At 43.7% G+C, this 17,507-nt stretch overlaps 2 protein-coding genes across 3 annotated transcripts in view; one reads left to right on the top strand and one right to left on the bottom strand.

The window, feature by feature from the left end:
* Window positions 1-9,287, bottom strand: part of PLEKHH2 (pleckstrin homology, MyTH4 and FERM domain containing H2) — an 89,675-nt gene extending 80,388 nt beyond the window's left edge. The window contains exon 1 of the mRNA XM_072140260.1: window positions 9,145-9,287. The gene's annotated coding sequence lies outside the window, so the exon portion shown is untranslated. The remainder of the gene's footprint in view (window positions 1-9,144) is intronic.
* Window positions 9,288-14,081: 4,794 nt separating this feature from the next.
* THADA (THADA armadillo repeat containing) overlaps window positions 14,082-17,507 on the top strand; it is a 354,225-nt gene continuing 350,799 nt past the window's right edge. The window contains exons 1-2 of one of the 2 annotated variants that reach the window (XM_072140259.1): window positions 14,082-14,188; window positions 16,989-17,081. In XM_072140259.1, the coding sequence (XP_071996360.1) occupies window positions 17,006-17,081 (76 nt within the window). In that variant the 5' untranslated portion in view covers window positions 14,082-14,188; window positions 16,989-17,005. The remainder of the gene's footprint in view (window positions 14,189-16,988; window positions 17,082-17,507) is intronic. The other variant, XM_072140258.1, reaches the window with a different exon arrangement.

Raw genomic sequence — 17,507 nt, 5'->3', positions numbered from 1 at the left:
AGTGCTTAGTCCGACCATGCGCCACATTTATTACTGACGTGCCCCACAATGCTGTCTGTGCCACTATTAGGCAGCATGAACAAAGTGCACCCCAAAAAATGGTGCACACTTCCAGAGCAGTGCAGGGGACTCCAAGATTGTACCCCAATTTTGATGAATCTGGCGCCCCCTGCACACTACGCAGGCAAACTGCACATAGGTCCTCCGGTTTCCTCCCACACTCCAAAAAACATACTGGCAGGTTGAGTAGATTGTGAGCCCCATTAGGGACAGGGAACTATTTGGTAAGCTGTGTGCGCTATATAAATAAAGAATTATTATCTATTATTACCGTATAGTACAGACTGCACTAGTATTGATAAATGGCGGCCTATATCTGCAGCAAACCCCATGTAACAAAGAAATCAGTACAACCCGGTTGGAACTAATGAAATGTGACATTAGAGAAGGGTGACCAAGTAGCAGAACATCAGCCGGTCTCGGATGTTAGTGGAAATGACATATTTATGGATTCTTTCTCTATGAAATATGGGAACTAAGACACTGGATAATGATGTGTGTGTTGTGCATTGGTATTTCTTATAGAATAAGGGCTCAGTGAAATGGAGAAAAAAAAACATTTAGAATTATTTACTGTTTAGTGATTTTGTTACTATGGATGAATGGGGGCATTGTAATTGCTGTAAGCAGAAGGCTCTTTTATCTATATGGGGGAGATTTATCATAAGTCTCTTACAGCAGAACTGTTCTAGTTGCCCTTGGAAACCAATCAGAGCTCAGCTTTCATTTTCCCACAGCTTTCTATTAAACTAAAGCTGATCTCTGATTGGTTTCCTTGGGCAACAAGAACAGTTTTACCTCAGAAACTTGATGATAAATCTCGCTGTATATGTCTATTTATAACTATTCACCTAAGTACCGCCATATAATACTAAAGAATGCCCACAAAATACTGCCACCCAGTTGTCGATTGTAATATAGACGGTTTTGGGGGCCAAAGCTTCTAAGTGGTCATACTATGTCTTAAGAGTAAACAGGTTAATATTATATCTACTGGTTGTCTGTAGTGGTGAGGGGCTTAAAGGGGCTCTGATGCCAGGTTTTACCCCACTAAACTATCCGTCTCAGATAGGGGATGAAATGTCCTTTCTATAATTCCCTCTTTTATGTTAAAATTCACCCATGTAATCATAAAAAGTCATATGAAAATGAGCTAAGAAGAGTCACTTTTTGCCTAGGAGAAACTTTTAGATGTTGGAGCAGGAATATCACTTCATACAACCCCATTTTGGGATGTATAGGACCTAGAACCATTTGTCTTATCATAATAAAGATAAAAATCGAATCTTTTCCATCACATCAGGCTTGTGGGAGCTAAAGAACTGACATACAAGCAGTTAAATACATAGGCCGAAATTGGATATCTATCTGGAGTTCACTTTACCAGCTATGGGGCTTATTTACTAAGGGTCCGTGGATCGCATTTTCCGTCAGACTTCCTGACGTTTTCAGGATTTGCGCCACTGGGGCAGGAATTTAGCAGGGGATTGTGTTGCACGCGATCGGATTTTGGCGCAGCTGTGCTGGATTTCATGCGACAGAAGTCAGACGATCCGACTGATTCGGACTGGGCGCGGGATTTAAAGTTCAAATTGTGTCGCATCCAATGCACTTACAAACACCGGGAAGAAGATGGTGAACTCCGGCGGACTTGAGTGGGGAAGTGACACATCTTAGTGAATCGCGGCAGAGTGCATTGCGGTCGGACAATGCACTTCGGGTGAACTCGGTCAGCTGGGTAAGTAAATGTGTCCCAATGACTTTAACTGCCTATAACCCCAGCTCTGTAGCTAACAGAACCACAAGCCTGAAGCGACTGGAAAGATGAGATTCTTTGGTTCCGTAGAACCCAAGATAGGTGTGTCTGAGGTTGCGTTTCTCTTCCAATCTCAAAATGTGACTTTTCACAGGCAAAAGGTGACTCTCAGCTCATTTGCATATTCATATCGATGTTTTTATATAGGTAAATGAGCAAGATTTAACATAAAAGGGGTTAGGCAATAAAGAATATTTCATCCCTTTCCTGAGGGGACCAGTAGTTTAGTTGAGTAAAAGCTGGTGATGGAGTTCCTTTAGAAGGGTTGACACTTATCTCCTATCCCCAGGATGGTGAAAAACTTTCAGCTGGATGGGGGTCTAAGTAATGGGACCCCCTATGATAGGGAGAATATAGGGATGAAAAGTCCTATTAAATACTCCCAGTGATTGATGCCCCGCTGCTCATCTATGACCAACACTCCATTCACTTTATGGGTTATGATTGTCCTGCGTGGCCCCACCTGACCTACAGTCAACAGGTTCTACTTTAACTCATAGCAATGAAATCCTGAAGCATAAATTGCAGGTTATCCACTGTGAGATTATGTAATGACCCCCGTATTACAGCTGTGTGAACACTGCCTTAGCCACAACTCACTGACTACAAGACGCTTACATTCCTCTATAGGAAAACATAAGTGAAATCCAACAACAACAGGTCCATATGTACAAAAAAACGAGGGTTTAAGTCAGCCACCGTGGGTCACACTCTTCATAATAAACAAAAGCGCCCGGTTTGGCCGACCAATTAAAAATGTGTACGGCTTGTTTAATCTGCTGTTTCATTGCGGTCGGGGATTGTAAAGGAGACCTGCTGCTCATTATTTTCCATTAGACGGCTTGGGAGATCCTTGCTGTCGCCAGGTGTTGTTACGAAATAAGATTCTGGGGGAGATTTGGAAGGGAAATTTATGGTGAATTAGAGTAGATGAGTCAGTGAACCCGGAGTGAGAAAACAGCTGTCGTGTGATTAGTCACAGACCCTATAAAACCGTAAATTCCCCTTGTACCGTTAAGTATTTGGTGGCTAGCCTAAAACATCTGCTATTTTTGGTGTAGCTTTATCCTGCCTCAAAAAGCTAGATGTATAATCAGAAAACTTGCATTCAGAATTATTATATTTTGTCCCAATCCTTCTCTTTCCGTTCTCACTTTATGGCCTCCTATTTCCCTATGTGGTCACTGCCGCCTACATAATCATCTCATTGCTTTTCTGCTGTTAGAATTCCCACAAAGAGATTGTGCAAAGGATGTTTTATTTCTACTACAGTTGTATAATCTCTAAGATAACCACACATGTGGATATCATAGACAAGTCACTGTGTCCTACAAGCTCAACACACTTTTCTTCTGCTGTTCTCATTTCATGATATGATTGGCTACAAGATGTACTGTTCACTGATCAACCAAATGCAACTCTCCGCTCAAAACCTTATATATATATATATATATATATATATATATATATATATATATCCCTTTCCCCTATAAGTTCAACACACTTGTCTTCTGCTGTTATCATTTCTTGACATGATTGGCTACTAGATGTCCTGTTCCTGCCCACTACATATGACTGGTCCTATACATAGAGCTCTAAACTTACATAATCACATAACTCTAAGAGGATAGGTCACTTTCTCCTACAAAGTCAACACAAATGTCTTCTGCTGCTTGTATTATTACCATGATAAGAGAGGCTAATGGTAAATCAATATATACACCTAGCTACATAACTTCATGTCCAATTCTGCTCTTATGACTTTGTGATAATCATTAAAGCGGACATGTCACTTTCTCCAACAAGGTCAGCACACTTATCTCTTGCCGCTATTATGATCACCATCGTCTGACTGCATATAGGATATCCTACTACATCTAATTATGGGACACTGAACACCCAAAGGCAACTCTCCACTTAAAACCTTGACATAGACATGATTGGCTACTAGATGTCCTGTTCCTGCCCACTACATATGACTGGTCCTATATGTAGAGCTCTAAACTTACATAATTAAATAACTCTAAGAGGATAGGTCACTTTCTCCTTCAAAATCAACACAAATGTCTTCTGCTGTTTGTATTATTACCATGATAGGACTGGCTACTACAAGATCAATATGTTTCCCTAAATATATAACTTCATGTGCAATTCTGTTGTTATAATCATTTAAGTGGACATGTCACTTTCTCCAACAAGGTCAGCACACTTATCTCTTGCTGCTATTATCATCACCACCATTTGACTGCATATAGGATATCCTTTGGGTCATCTGATCATCCACATGCAGCTCTCAAAACTGTGACATATGTACCGTATATAAAAATCCTTTTCTCCTACACGATCAACACACATTTGCCTTCTGCTGTTATCACTATACGCTGGTCCTTTACCAACAAAATCATATAACTTGAAGAAGATATAGTCACTTTCTCCTCCAAAATCAGCACACTTATCTCCTGCTATTATCATTAACATCATCTGACTGCCTTGAAAACTGTGATACATTTATATAAATATATCCATTACTCCTACAAAATGAACACACTTGTCTCCTACTGCTATCATTTCGATGGCTTGGTTTTAGGATATTCTACTCTTGACATCTCTAGGTCACTGTATGTGACCCTCCAATTGGAAAACAAAATTGGACAATACATATGCATGGTGGCTGAGTGAGTAGCACTTCAGCCTTGCAGCGCTGGGGTCCGGGGTTCAAATCCCAACCAGGTCAACATCTGCAAAATGTCTGTATGTTCTCTCCGTGTTTGCGTGGGTTTTCTCTGGGTCCTCTGGTTTCCTCCCACACTCCAAAACATACTCTTGGATTGTGAGCCCCGTGGGGACAGGGAGTGATTTGCCATGCTTTGTGCAGCGCTGCGCAATCTGTGTGCGCTATATAAATAAAGAATTATTTATTTATTTTATGTTAAAGGGATTGTACTGAGTTCCCGACCAATCACGAGAAGGAGACCCCTGCAATCCACAGAACGGGTGTCCTGTTGTCACTAATGGGTGGAGCATCAGGATGAGCATGTGTCCTGCCTCTCAATTAAGTCAAGCATGGCATCCCAGCACTCCCTATCACTTTCTTAGTGAGTGGTAGGGATATCAGAGCACTATGCTCTGTTATATTTGCCACTGAATAAAATTGCAGGACTTATGCCCCCCGACTGTCCCCAATTAGTGAAAATGGGATCAACGTACTCCTGATTTCACAGAGTCCCATTATCGTGAACGAGGGAGTTCCAACATTCGGACCTTCACCAGTCAGAATGGGGGATGATTTACTAATATGATGCGACCCCTTTAAGCATTAATAGTCAAAATACCAAGTGCGCCCCTCTTGTCAGGTTAACCTTCCCTATGTTATCCCCCATGGAGGATGGAGTGGGTGTTTCTGTGGGTTACCGATTGCAGAAGTCAATGTGAGACCAATGGGTGAGGTCAATATAGCAATGGCATAAAGATGAGAAGTATTTACTGTTGTTGACTATTCATGGCCCGCATTTATAAAAACATTGCGGGGTGCACTAGATTCATGAAATGTGGCTCCCATTCTTCATGAATCTGGTGCCCCCTGCACGCCTCTGACAGAGTGCACCAACTTTTTGGTGCACCTTTCAAATAGAGTGTGGGGCACAATTCTGGCAGACTCTACATGATAAATGTGGCACATGGTTCAAGTCTGCACCGGAACGCCCCTTACAGTGCAGAATTTTGTGTTGCGTTGGGTGTAGTTTTAAGGAGGAGTGTCACGTAAACCTTTATATACAGCCAAGTTTTCACCAATGAGGTCATCTATAAGGTCTCACAAGATCAGCATATGCCACTTCCACTTCTCTCGTGATGGAAGTGATCATTTATTTTTAGCAGAATTTCTAGAACTATGAAGCCTAATGACAACGCCCCCATTATGTGGTGCTCATGTCTGCAAGCTATATCTCCATTGAGAGCCATTGATTCGGCAGCATGTGATGTGACTATGAATAGCGGGATAGTGTTAGAGGGTTGTTTCACACGTTACCCTCTAATGTTCCTTGAAGGACCGGAGAGTCTAGCATGACCAAGGTAGTGTAGCACAGTGACATGTCATGATATGTACATCATACTGTCTTGTCACTTGTTATCTGATTTGCTTTTAGTTGTTTGTACTGTTTTTTTGCAGAAAGATAGTTATCAAAGGGGGGAAACATGAAAGCCCATGGATGGGTCAGCCAAGCATGTCTGGGACAAAGGTGAATGAAGTTGTCTCTATAGCTCATGTTATATATTAATTTGCTTGGTTACTGATTGTGTGTACAGTTTTTTATGTGCATATACAGTACAAGAACCAATGACAGTCCTGTACAGGACAAAGGTACAGGGGTCGTTTATTCAGAGACAACCCACTCCGAATGTAGCCTCCAGGGAAATAACTTGGCCGCCGCAGGTCAATAATGAGCACATGTCCTCCTGACCCGATGGAAGTCCACAGGAAACGGGATAGGAAGTCCCGAAAGTGTCCACTGGAAGTCCACAGGAAACGGGATAGGAAGTCCCGAAAGTGTCCACTGGAAGTCCACAGGAAACGGGATAGGAAGTCCCGAAAGTGTCCACTGTGGGTCACTTGACAGTGGGTCCTCTGGCCAGAAGGGGAAAGTGTTACCAGTTTATTAGGGTATTGCACTTACCCAGGTAAACTTTCGTATTTGTATGTAGTTATGATGGCACAATCTGATGACAGATGTATAGTGTGTGCTACAGGTTGAAAACTAGGGTATCACTAGGGTATCAACATATAAGATTGCCCAGAACTAACTTTCTTATTAATGGCCAACCCCTTTAAACTAATAATGGAGATTCTGGGTACCGTGTACCGAGTCTATAAGGCCATGCATGCTCCGTTGAAGATTCTGGGTAAGGAATATGCTCCAGGATGGGAAAAAGAAAGCCATGCCTCCAGTATTACCTTAAAAAGGCAATTCCTATTAACTCTCTGCTCAAGTATCATAAAGTCTTCAAACATGGCTTGGGATAATAGCCAAACCAGTAAGTTTCTAAAAGAAAAAGTCTCTCAAATGTGAATAGTACCGTTTCAGAATGATTGTTCCTTGCCAGTGCAGTATTGGGAACATAAAAATAAGTCAGGAAGAGAATGAAACTTCTTATAAAGTTTGCCTTTGCAAGCCACCTGTTCAGGTGTACAGAGACTTCAAGGACCAGGGGCGTAACTACAGTGGTAGCAGCCAAACCAGCTGCTAGGGGGCCTACAGTGTCAGGGGGCCTACAGTGTCAGGGGGCCCTGTTATCTGACCAGACATTAAAGAATGGAGGATGTGCACAATTATATACATATTATGCTGCACATTGTACAGTATAATATCTATATAGCATATACTGTATATGTGTGTGTATATGTGGTGTGTACATGCTTTATATGTGTGCGTTTGTGCGACTGTATAAATGTGTGTGTGTGTGAGTGAAGTGGGGAGATTGATCAGAAGTGTCTTAGAGCAGGGGCCCAATTCAGAAGTCTGCTATAGGGCCCTGCCTCTCATAGTTACATCCTTTTCAAGGAAATACATACGCTAATAAGAATTCTGAGTAAGGAATATGCAAATAAGTATTCCAGGATGGGGAAAAGGAAAACTATGCCTCCAATACTCCCTTAAATAGGCCATTAATATATTGTGGCTGTTTCTCTACTGCTGGCCTAGATTTCACCCTTTGTATTTCAAATAATCTCTAAGCATTGAGGGAAATCTGGGTTTTACCTACAAATTTAAAGAGGTTTTTGCAATCTTCTGTATTTATGACATATTGGTAATCATTTATTAGACCAATTTCTGATGACGGGTTCCCTCAAATGCCACTGGCAAAGACGTTGCTTCCACGCTTATTGCCAGCAATTATCTCTTTGGGAACGGCGACCATCCCCAAAATGGCGGCATGCGTTAGCAGTAGTTTAAATGCCGCTAGTATTTTTAAATATTCCAATAACATTAATATTGGTTCTTGCATTTTGTGCTATAATAACCAATAATTATTATTTTTGCTATTTTATATTATTGTCGGTAGTGATGAGTGGACTCCACCCACAATGTTTGGGTTCGTATTGAACATTGCTGGCTTGGGTGCGAACCAGGACTTCAGTCAGAAGTCTGAATTTGGTTCAGCCTTTCCCCCCCCCCCCCACCGGTAACACCAGCATTCAGTGCTGGCCATTTTGGCAGTGATCTTGTCACGCCCTGTGATGTCACAGGGAACGACAATTCCATACAATTTGCTTTGCCCGCGCCATGTAAGCAATAGCACATGCAATGGGTGCCAGGAAAGATTGCGACTGTTAGCGGTGGGTGAGCGGACCCATTTAAAGGGTTAACACCCACCACCGATGCGAGTACCGATTGCGGTTGTTCGGATTTGGGTGCAGGGGCCCGAATACTAATGGGTCCGCTCATCACTAATTATCAATGTTGTTTTTAATTTTTTATTTAATAATAATAATCTTTATTTATATTGCGCCATCCAATTCCGTAGCGCTTTACAAATCACAATCATCATGAATGATTATTTCATGATTTATAGTGTTAAGAATACATTATTTCCTTTTTATTTTATAATAATTGTGATTAATTGTATTAAATGATACAAAAATAATTCAATCATAACACTTGAATGAATCAAATATAATTATAAATAATGATCTAAAATATAATAAATATTTATGATTAGTTGTTATTATTACTATTATTATATGTATATAGTTACAAATATTTTGAAGGTTTATGTATCACTCGGAATATAAATTCCACCAATTTCCCAGCCATAATGCCAGACATGTATATAAAAATTATGGTGTTGACCTGTTACACCAGTTTAACCAAATAATGCACCATATTGTACTAAAATAAGTATTTGTCCATTATTCCAGCATGAAGATTCACTTTTTTTTAATGTCCCTCTGTATATTATAGGATAAAGCTAAATGTGCATCGTATAGCAGCATTGTCACCTTATTCCAAAGCATGGGTAGTAGTAAGGTGCTCCTTACTCCCTCCTCCCCCTTCCCTGAGCCTATGATGTCCAGGAGCATTACTAAATTATATTTTTCATCTCTACCTGTGACTTAATCAGTATGTAATACAGAATCATTAATAAGTGAAGTACTAATAAGTAAGTATAGTCATTGGGGACCTATAGAAGTGTCACTGTCACCATTGCACTTCCCAACATAAATCTGGGGCCACTTTACAATCATCAAATAATATTAAAAAGTTAGGTACCTGGCAATGAGCGTCAGACAGAACTCAGTGGACCAACTCCTGTGGATTTTTGCGAAATAAATCAGAATCCTAAGAATCCAGCACTGCAGAAAGTGTCCAGTGACTGCAAGCAGCACAGCAAGGAGTAGGCAGGGGATATAGAAGGAGCCTAGTGATTCACATTTTAATGGAAAGCCCTGCCCCTGAGACACACTAGCAAGGGGGGAGCATCACAGCAGCTTGACGGGGGACGTCACCAGAAGAGGAAAAAGTTTGTCAAAGTGGAATATTAACCGACTAAACTAAGGTTTTATCTTCATGGAAAGAAAGTGTCGGCATTGGAAACATTTTCTAATTAAAAATTTCTGTATAGGCAAGAGGCAGAAAGTACAAGAGTGAAACATTCAACTTTCCCAAAGTAAGAGGAGAAAGTGCTTGAAAGTTTGTTCTGGAAGAGGAAAACTTTTTGTTGTCTATGGCGCCATCTGGTGGTAGATTTTTCTAATTGCATCGCTTCAAGGTCATTGTATTCTGGCTATTGTGTTAGGTATACTGATATTTTTCGCTCCTTTAAAGAGGAATAAATATGCGCAAGTGTGACCGATTTGCAACATGTCAACCTTGACGAACACCAATGTAATTCAGAGAACCCCTTTAAATTTTTCCAGGGTTTGTCTGTTTGCTAGAGAGGAGAAGGAATGAAAGATGCGTAGCTCCCAGTTATCCCTCATGATGCTTATCTTTTGGTAAAAAATCAGACAACAGTTTAATTTTGTCATTAAAGGGGTTTTCCCACCAAACAAGTTAAACCCTAACTTGCTGATCGGAGGGGGTTTGAGTGATGAGAGCCCACAGAGTACGAGAGCTGGGGGACCGATGTTGTCCGAGGTACCTCCGTCGCACCCCTCACCAAGATGTGTGGAGCAGATGGCCGCGCATGTCCGTTCTGCTCCATTCATTTCTATGCTGCTGACGGAGATTGCCGAGCTGGTCAACGCTGACACCCCCACCGATCAGCAAGTTAGGACCTATCCTGCGGATGAAGCCTAACTTGTTTGGTAGGAAAATCCCTTTAAGTGGTCATAAATATGGTACAAATCAATAGTGAGCACAATAAACTTTTTAATATATCTTATCAGAGAAAATTGCCTCATTCTCCACTTACTTTGGCTCTTTTCCCTCCTAAGCTGAAATGCATTCTGAAATCTCTCCTGAATCCGACTTGGTTTTCTAAGACTGCAGCTCACAGAAGTATCAGATAGAAGTCTATGGAGAGGCGGAGTTAAAATGAATTTAGTTAGAGAAAAGGGACACTACATTACTGTTGGTGCTTGAGAAAGAGAGACAAAGAGACAGAGAGAGCGCCAGTGTATGATAGCCCCGGCGAGCATCCGGCGTGGTGACAGAAACAGCCTGCGTTTCACTCACCGCTGGCCAAGGCAACCGCCTGGCCAGCTGTGCCCTCCCTGGTGTGAAGGTTGCAGAAAGGGGGTAATAATTGTGCAAAATCCCCCACCGGAGCCTAGCCTTTTCTTGGGGCCTGGAGGCAGCCGAGGCCCAGTATACCGGAGTAGCTGGCGGTTGCGCCCTAGGGCACGCTGTGGTCACGGTGCTTGGTATGGGGATCGGAGGGCTGTCCTACAGCCTGGCAGGTCTCCAGCAGGTGGTATGTGCAAGAAATATGGAGAGGCTGATGTTCCTTTTTCTTCCTGGGGCAACCCCTGAGTGCTGCACATAGTCTCTGTTCATTCAGACCATGTGGTCTGGACTAGTGATGGGAAGTCCGGCTCTTCTTAGCGAGTTGGCTCCTTAGGCTCCACTCACTAAGAAGAGCCGGCTCTTTTGGCTCCTGAACGGCTCCCTATTAAATATATAATAGGGAGCTGCAGGCCAATAAGTCACACCACACCACTTTTAACCCGATTTTATCGGATTAAAGGGGGCGTGGTGAGCCGTTACGGGCGGGGTTTAGTAAGCCATCGGCTCACTGAGGTGAGCCAGCTCACGTTGATCACGCGAATGAGCTGGCTCTTTGTGAATGACCCGTCACAAGCCTGGATTCTCTGCAATTGCAAGTGCTAGCAATAACCTGGCATTTGTGATTATTTCGGAGCTTCTGACCCCAAAGAATTAGAAAGAGCTAGGGAGAGAGAGGCACAGACAGACACAGATGGCGGGAGAGAGAGCGCTATGGTTGATGGATCCAGTTGACCAGGGACCTTGAATTAAAATTGATTATAGTCAACTAAAACTATCATGTATAAGGCCAATATATCTGCAGCAACCGGTTATCATTGACTCCTGCGGTCAGTGGGTTTACATGTAATGATGCGTGACCAGTAACCTCATCTTTGCTTTTCTAGTCACTCATTGTCTAATAACTAGTAACTACAGACACTTCAACAGAATAGATTTTGTTTTTGCCTAGTGCTTCCATTTACCACAAGACATGACTAGAGGATATCTGTGACCTCCCCCACCCATTGGGGGTCATTTACTAAGGGCCCGATTCGCGTTTTCCCGACGTGTTACCCGAATATTTCCGATTTGCGCCAATTTTCCCTGAATTGCCCCGGGATTTTGGCGCACGCGATCGGATTGTGGCGCATCGGCGCTGGCATGCACGCGACGGAAATCGGGGGGCGTGGCCGAATGAAAACCCGACGGATTCGGAAAAACCGCCGCATTTAAGACAAAAAATGTGTCGCGAAAATTACACTTACCTTCACCAGGTATAGGCCGGTGAATTTCAAGGCATTCCAGCGCGCCTCCGGGGAACTTCAGCGCAGCAGCGCCACCTGGTGGACGGCGGAGGAACTACCTTAGTGAATCCCGGCCGAACCCGAATCCACCGCAGAGAACGCGCCGCTGGATCGCGAACGGACCGGGTAAGTAAATCTGCCCCATTATGTTAGTGGTGGCTCAGTTATCAATACAGGGTTATTGAAACAGTGTTATTGACTTAAAGGGGTATTCTTGTCTTGGAATTCACATTAAGTTTAATTAGTCTGCCATATATTAACATTTCTTCAATTAGATGTTATTACATTTTTTTGTGAAGATAATTTCTCATAAATGTAGTGATATGGTCCCTTCGAAAAACCAGCGGAGTTGACGCACCAGCAGGTATCTGTGTTGTTGCACTGTCTTGCCTTAAAGGTACCATTGTCACTGTGTCCTTGGATACGGTCAACTCTGCTGGAGGGACTGCACATAGAAACAGAAGGTTTTTGTATATGAAATGTCCGGGAGTTACTGCAGATCCCACAGCCGTCCTGTGGTAATGATCACTGAAGCCAGGAGGTCAAGCTGGGCACAATCCTGAATACAATACCGTACCGCTCTGTGCGGCCATTGCCATCTATGGGGGGCGTATGTACAGCCGCAAGCTTGCCCCCCATACGGTCGTGTGAATGCGGCCTATGACTATAAGGAGAGCCTTCTCTATTTAGGCATATCCCCCAACATTTGTGAAAGGGAAAGAGGGACAAAATGCGATCCCCCTAAGCCACACCCCCAATCACTCCCTGGCCACGCCCCAAATTTTAGCCATATTATAATAATAAAAATCTCAATAAAAAAAAAAAAAAAAAAATTATCCTCATTGTGATTACCAAGGGTTAGAATTTTGGTAACTAAGAACTATGACTACTGTTACACTGTGACACAGATTTAATGCTTTGGTATATAGGGAGGGATCTTCTCAGAGATTATTGTAATTATTGAGACTATTATTATTATTATGGAGATTATTGAGATGATTATTATTATTATTTTTACTATTATTAATAATCGTCTCCATAATAATAAAAATAATAAAATTTATAATAATCATAATAGTTTCAATAATTAACATAAATAATCTCTGAGAGAAGATCCCTCTCCATATATGAGTGCATTAGTCTGTGTCACAGTGTAACAGTTGCAGATAACATTTCTTAGTTACCAGAAATCCTAGGTTCGAATCTCAGCCTGGGCAAAACTTTATGTAAGAGCTATGTTTAGGTATCATATAGCACGTCATCAGGGAATGGTGACTAGTTGCTATGACAGTTAGTTGCTTCTGAGATGCTCCTATGTCTTTCATTCTGTCACTAACTCAAAGCTTGGTCTATAAAAGTATAAATCTTATCGTCTCATGTGGTAAACGTGACATCACTGTCGAGCCTCTGTATGCAAACACAGGAGGCGCTGCGCCTTACCAGAGAGAGGTAAGTATAGAGCATTTGCTATTTTTACACCCTCTGGGGCCCATATACAAGAACCCCCCTGGTCCTGGACAACCCCTTTAATCATATTTTCTGTGTATACTGAACTTATTGAATCATTTATGATGAAACATGTATGCTGTTAAAAAAGGAAGCCATAAAAAATGCAGCAGTCATGTTTATCTATAGATTTCTCTAAATTTTTTAAAATTTTTGAGTAAGTACTAAATAAAAACCAACTACGTTTATAGATTGTAAGCTCTTGAACATGACCTCTCACCCTTATAGTTTCATTTGACCACTTTATTACTGTGTATAATTTATTATTACTGTCTATGTCCCCCACGATCAGTGCAGTGCAATAAAGATTTATTTTTATTATCGCATAGCATAAAATGCAACTCCTACCACAAAATACAAGCCGCATGCAGCATAATCAACAAAGAAAAAAGTAATTACTGCAGTAATGTAGTAAGACACCTAATAAAAATTCTACTGGTCCTTGTGTACAAAACTAGTCTTCTTCACAAATGGTTAATGTGACTCCCCTTTGCTGTAATGAGGGTATCTATGTAAACTCCGATAATGTGTCAGCTTTAGCAGAAACTTTCTGCTGTCTTGCTGAGATGGCTTCAATTTTTTCGTCTTCACCTTATGAGCCATTTTGCTATAGTCAGCTCATATATTTAAATGAGGATTTGAGCTTCAACAAAATGGCCGCGCCCGGTATCTGAGCCACGTTTGTCCTCTATCGTTGGTCACTCGGCAATGGTTGTAGCCGGGAAGTAGTAAGGTGCTAGGGGGCCGGCTGGTGACTTCCTGCACATGGGAGATGAGTAGGAGCCAGAGGTAGTCAGGTAACGCAACTGCTCTCCTGTGTGTGCATGCGGCTTATCCATGCTATAGTTTTACCAATAGAGAACCGTGTCATGTAAAAAGCAGAAGCTTCGGTTTATTATCTGTTCAGTACTGAACTCCCAGCATGTCATGTCAGCTTGTGGTGCTGCATAACTAGAATCTCTGTATCCACCTCTGATCCTGGTGCTACAGTCCCTGTGCCCCCTCTGATCCTGGTGCTACAGTCTCTGCACATCCTCTGATCCTGGTGCTACAGTCTCTGTACATCCTCTGATCCTGGTGCTACAGTCTCTGTACATCCTCTGATCCTGGTGCTACAGTCCCTGTATCCCCTATGATCCTGGTGCTACAGTCCCTGTATCCCCTATGATCCTGGTGCTACAGTCCCTGTATCCCCTATGATCCTGGTGCTACAGTCCCTGTATCCCCTATGATCCTGGTGCTACAGTCCCTGTATCCCCTATGATCCTGGTGCTACAGTCCCTGTGTCCCCGTTGATCCTGGTGCTACAGTCCCTGTGTCCCCGTTGATCCTGGTGCTACAGTCCCTGTGTCCCCGTTGATCCTGGTGCTACAGTCCCTGTGTCCCCGTTGATCCTGGTGCTACAGTCCCTGTGTCCCCGTTGATCCTGGTGCTACAGTCCCTGTGTCCCCGTTGATCCTGGTGCTACAGTCCCTGTGTCCCCGTTGATCCTGGTGCTACAGTCCCTGTGTCCCCGTTGATCCTGGTGCTACAGTCCCTGTGTCCCCGTTGATCCTGGTGCTACAGTCCCTGTGTCCTCGTTGATCCTGGTGCTACAGTCCCTGTGTCCCCGTTGATCCTGGTGCTACAGTCCCTGTGTCCCCGTTGATCCTGGTGCTACAGTCCCTGTGTCCCCGTTGATCCTGGTGCTACAGTCCCTGTGTCCCCGTTGATCCTGGTGCTACAGTCCCTGTGTCCCCGTTGATCCTGGTGCTACAGTCCCTGTGTCCCCGTTGATCCTGGTGCTACAGTCCCTGTGTCCCCGTTGATCCTGGTGCTACAGTCTCTGTACATCCTCTTATCCTGGTGCTACAGTCTCTGTACATCCTCTTATCCTGGTGCTACAGTCTCTGTACATCCTCTTATCCTGGTGCTACAGTCTCTGTACATCCTCTTATCCTGGTGCTACAGTCTCTGTACATCCTCTTATCCTGGTGCTACAGTCTCTGTACATCCTCTTATCCTGGTGCTACAGTCTCTGTACATCCTCTTATCCTGGTGCTACAGTCTCTGTACATCCTCTTATCCTGGTGCTACAGTCTCTGTACATCCTCTTATCCTGGTGCTACAGTCTCTGTACATCCTCTTATCCTGGTGCTACAGTCTCTGTACATCCTCTTATCCTGGTGCTACAGTCTCTGTACATCCTCTTATCCTGGTGCTACAGTCTCTGTACATCCTCTTATCCTGGTGCTACAGTCTCTGTACATCCTCTTATCCTGGTGCTACAGTCTCTGTACATCCTCTTATCCTGGTGCTACAGTCTCTGTACATCCTCTTATCCTGGTGCTACAGTCTCTGTACATCCTCTTATCCTGGTGCTACAGTCTCTGTACATCCTCTTATCCTGGTGCTACAGTCTCTGTACATCCTCTTATCCTGATGCTACAGTCTCTGTACATCCTCTTATCCTGGTGCTACAGTCTCTGTACATCCTCTTATCCTGGTGCTACAGTCTCTGTACATCCTCTTATCCTGGTGCTACAGTCTCTGTACATCCTCTTATCCTGGTGCTACAGTCTCTGTACATCCTCTTATCCTGGTGCTACAGTCTCTGTACATCCTCTTATCCTGGTGCTACAGTCTCTGTACATCCTCTTATCCTGGTGCTACAGTCTCTGTACATCCTCTTATCCTGGTGCTACAGTCTCTGTACATCCTCTTATCCTGGTGCTACAGTCTCTGTACATCCTCTTATCCTGGTGCTACAGTCTCTGTACATCCTCTTATCCTGGTGCTACAGTCTCTGTACATCCTCTTATCCTGGTGCTACAGTCTCTATACATCCTCTGATCCTGGTGCTACAGTCTCTGTACATCCTCTTATCCTGGTGCTACAGTCTCTGTACATCCTCTTATCCTGGTGCTACAGTCTCTGTACATCCTCTTATCCTGGTGCTACAGTCCCTGTATCCCCTATGATCCTGGTGCTACAGTCCCTGTGTCCCCGTTGATCCTGGTGCTACAGTCCCTGTGTCCCCGTTGATCCTGGTGCTACAGTCCCTGTGTCCCCTCTGATCCTGGTGCTACAGTCCCTGTGTCCCCTCTGATCCTGGTGCTACAGTCCCTGTGTCCCCTCTGATCCTGGTGCTACAGTCCCTGTGTCCCCTCTGATCCTGGTGCTACAGTCCCTGTGTCCCCTCTGATCCTGGTGCTACAGTCCCTGTGTCCCCTCTGATCCTAGTGCTACAGTCTCTGTACATCCTCTCATCCTGGTGCTACAGTCCTGGTTTCCCCTGTGATCCTGGTGCTACAGTCTCTGTACATCCTCTTATCCTGGTGCTACAGTCCCGGTGCCCACCCGAACTGCCTGGCGCCAGGGTCCCCGTGGCCACCCGAACTGCCTGGCGCCAGGGTCCCGGTGCCCACCCAGTCTGCCTGGCGCCAGGGTCCCGGTGCCCACCCAGTCTGCCTGGCGCCAGGGTCCCGGTGCCCACCCAGTCTGCCTGGCGCCAGGGTCCCGGTGCCCACCCAGTCTGCCTGCCGCCAGAGTCTCTTTTTGATTTCTTTATTATAATGTTATTTGTAGTAATATTTTATTGTCTTTTCTTTTGCAAAGGAAAACAGGTTTTCATCATGGTTGTAAAGAAGAAAAAGGAGATCAGCGTGGACGTGTTATCTCTTGATAGTCCGAATATCCAAAAACTTAAAAGTGAGTAAAATAAGAAGTTAGGGCACAGAGAGGCCCCGGTAACGCTGAGGCGAATTTGCCTTCGATCATGTGCTGTGTAAATATTAGTTAGTTTTAAGCTGCACTCACACGGATGTGGGAGGATGTAAATACGGACGATGTATATAGGTTGTATATACGTCCTCCATAGGCCGGCAATGGGCGCGCGGAGCCTTACGGAACAATGCGGTACCGTTCCGTACCTGGGGAAAAAAATAGGACATTTCCTATCCTCCCTCGTAATATGGCGCCGTTGGCCATGTTTTTCTATAGAGAGGGGCGGGGGTGAGTGACGCTCACCCCATCCTCTTCACCTGGGGCGCTGATGTTCGTGTAAATATAGCCTTATTTAAAAAAGGAAATATCTCTTTCCTTCCACATTTATTACATCAGATCTCTCTTGTGTTT

This window comes from Engystomops pustulosus, chromosome 3 (assembly GCF_040894005.1).
Source record: "Engystomops pustulosus chromosome 3, aEngPut4.maternal, whole genome shotgun sequence".
In the NCBI taxonomy this organism is placed as follows: domain Eukaryota; kingdom Metazoa; phylum Chordata; class Amphibia; order Anura; family Leptodactylidae; genus Engystomops; species Engystomops pustulosus.
Note: the sequence above shows the minus strand (reverse complement) of the source record. Positions and strands in the feature narration are given on the sequence as shown.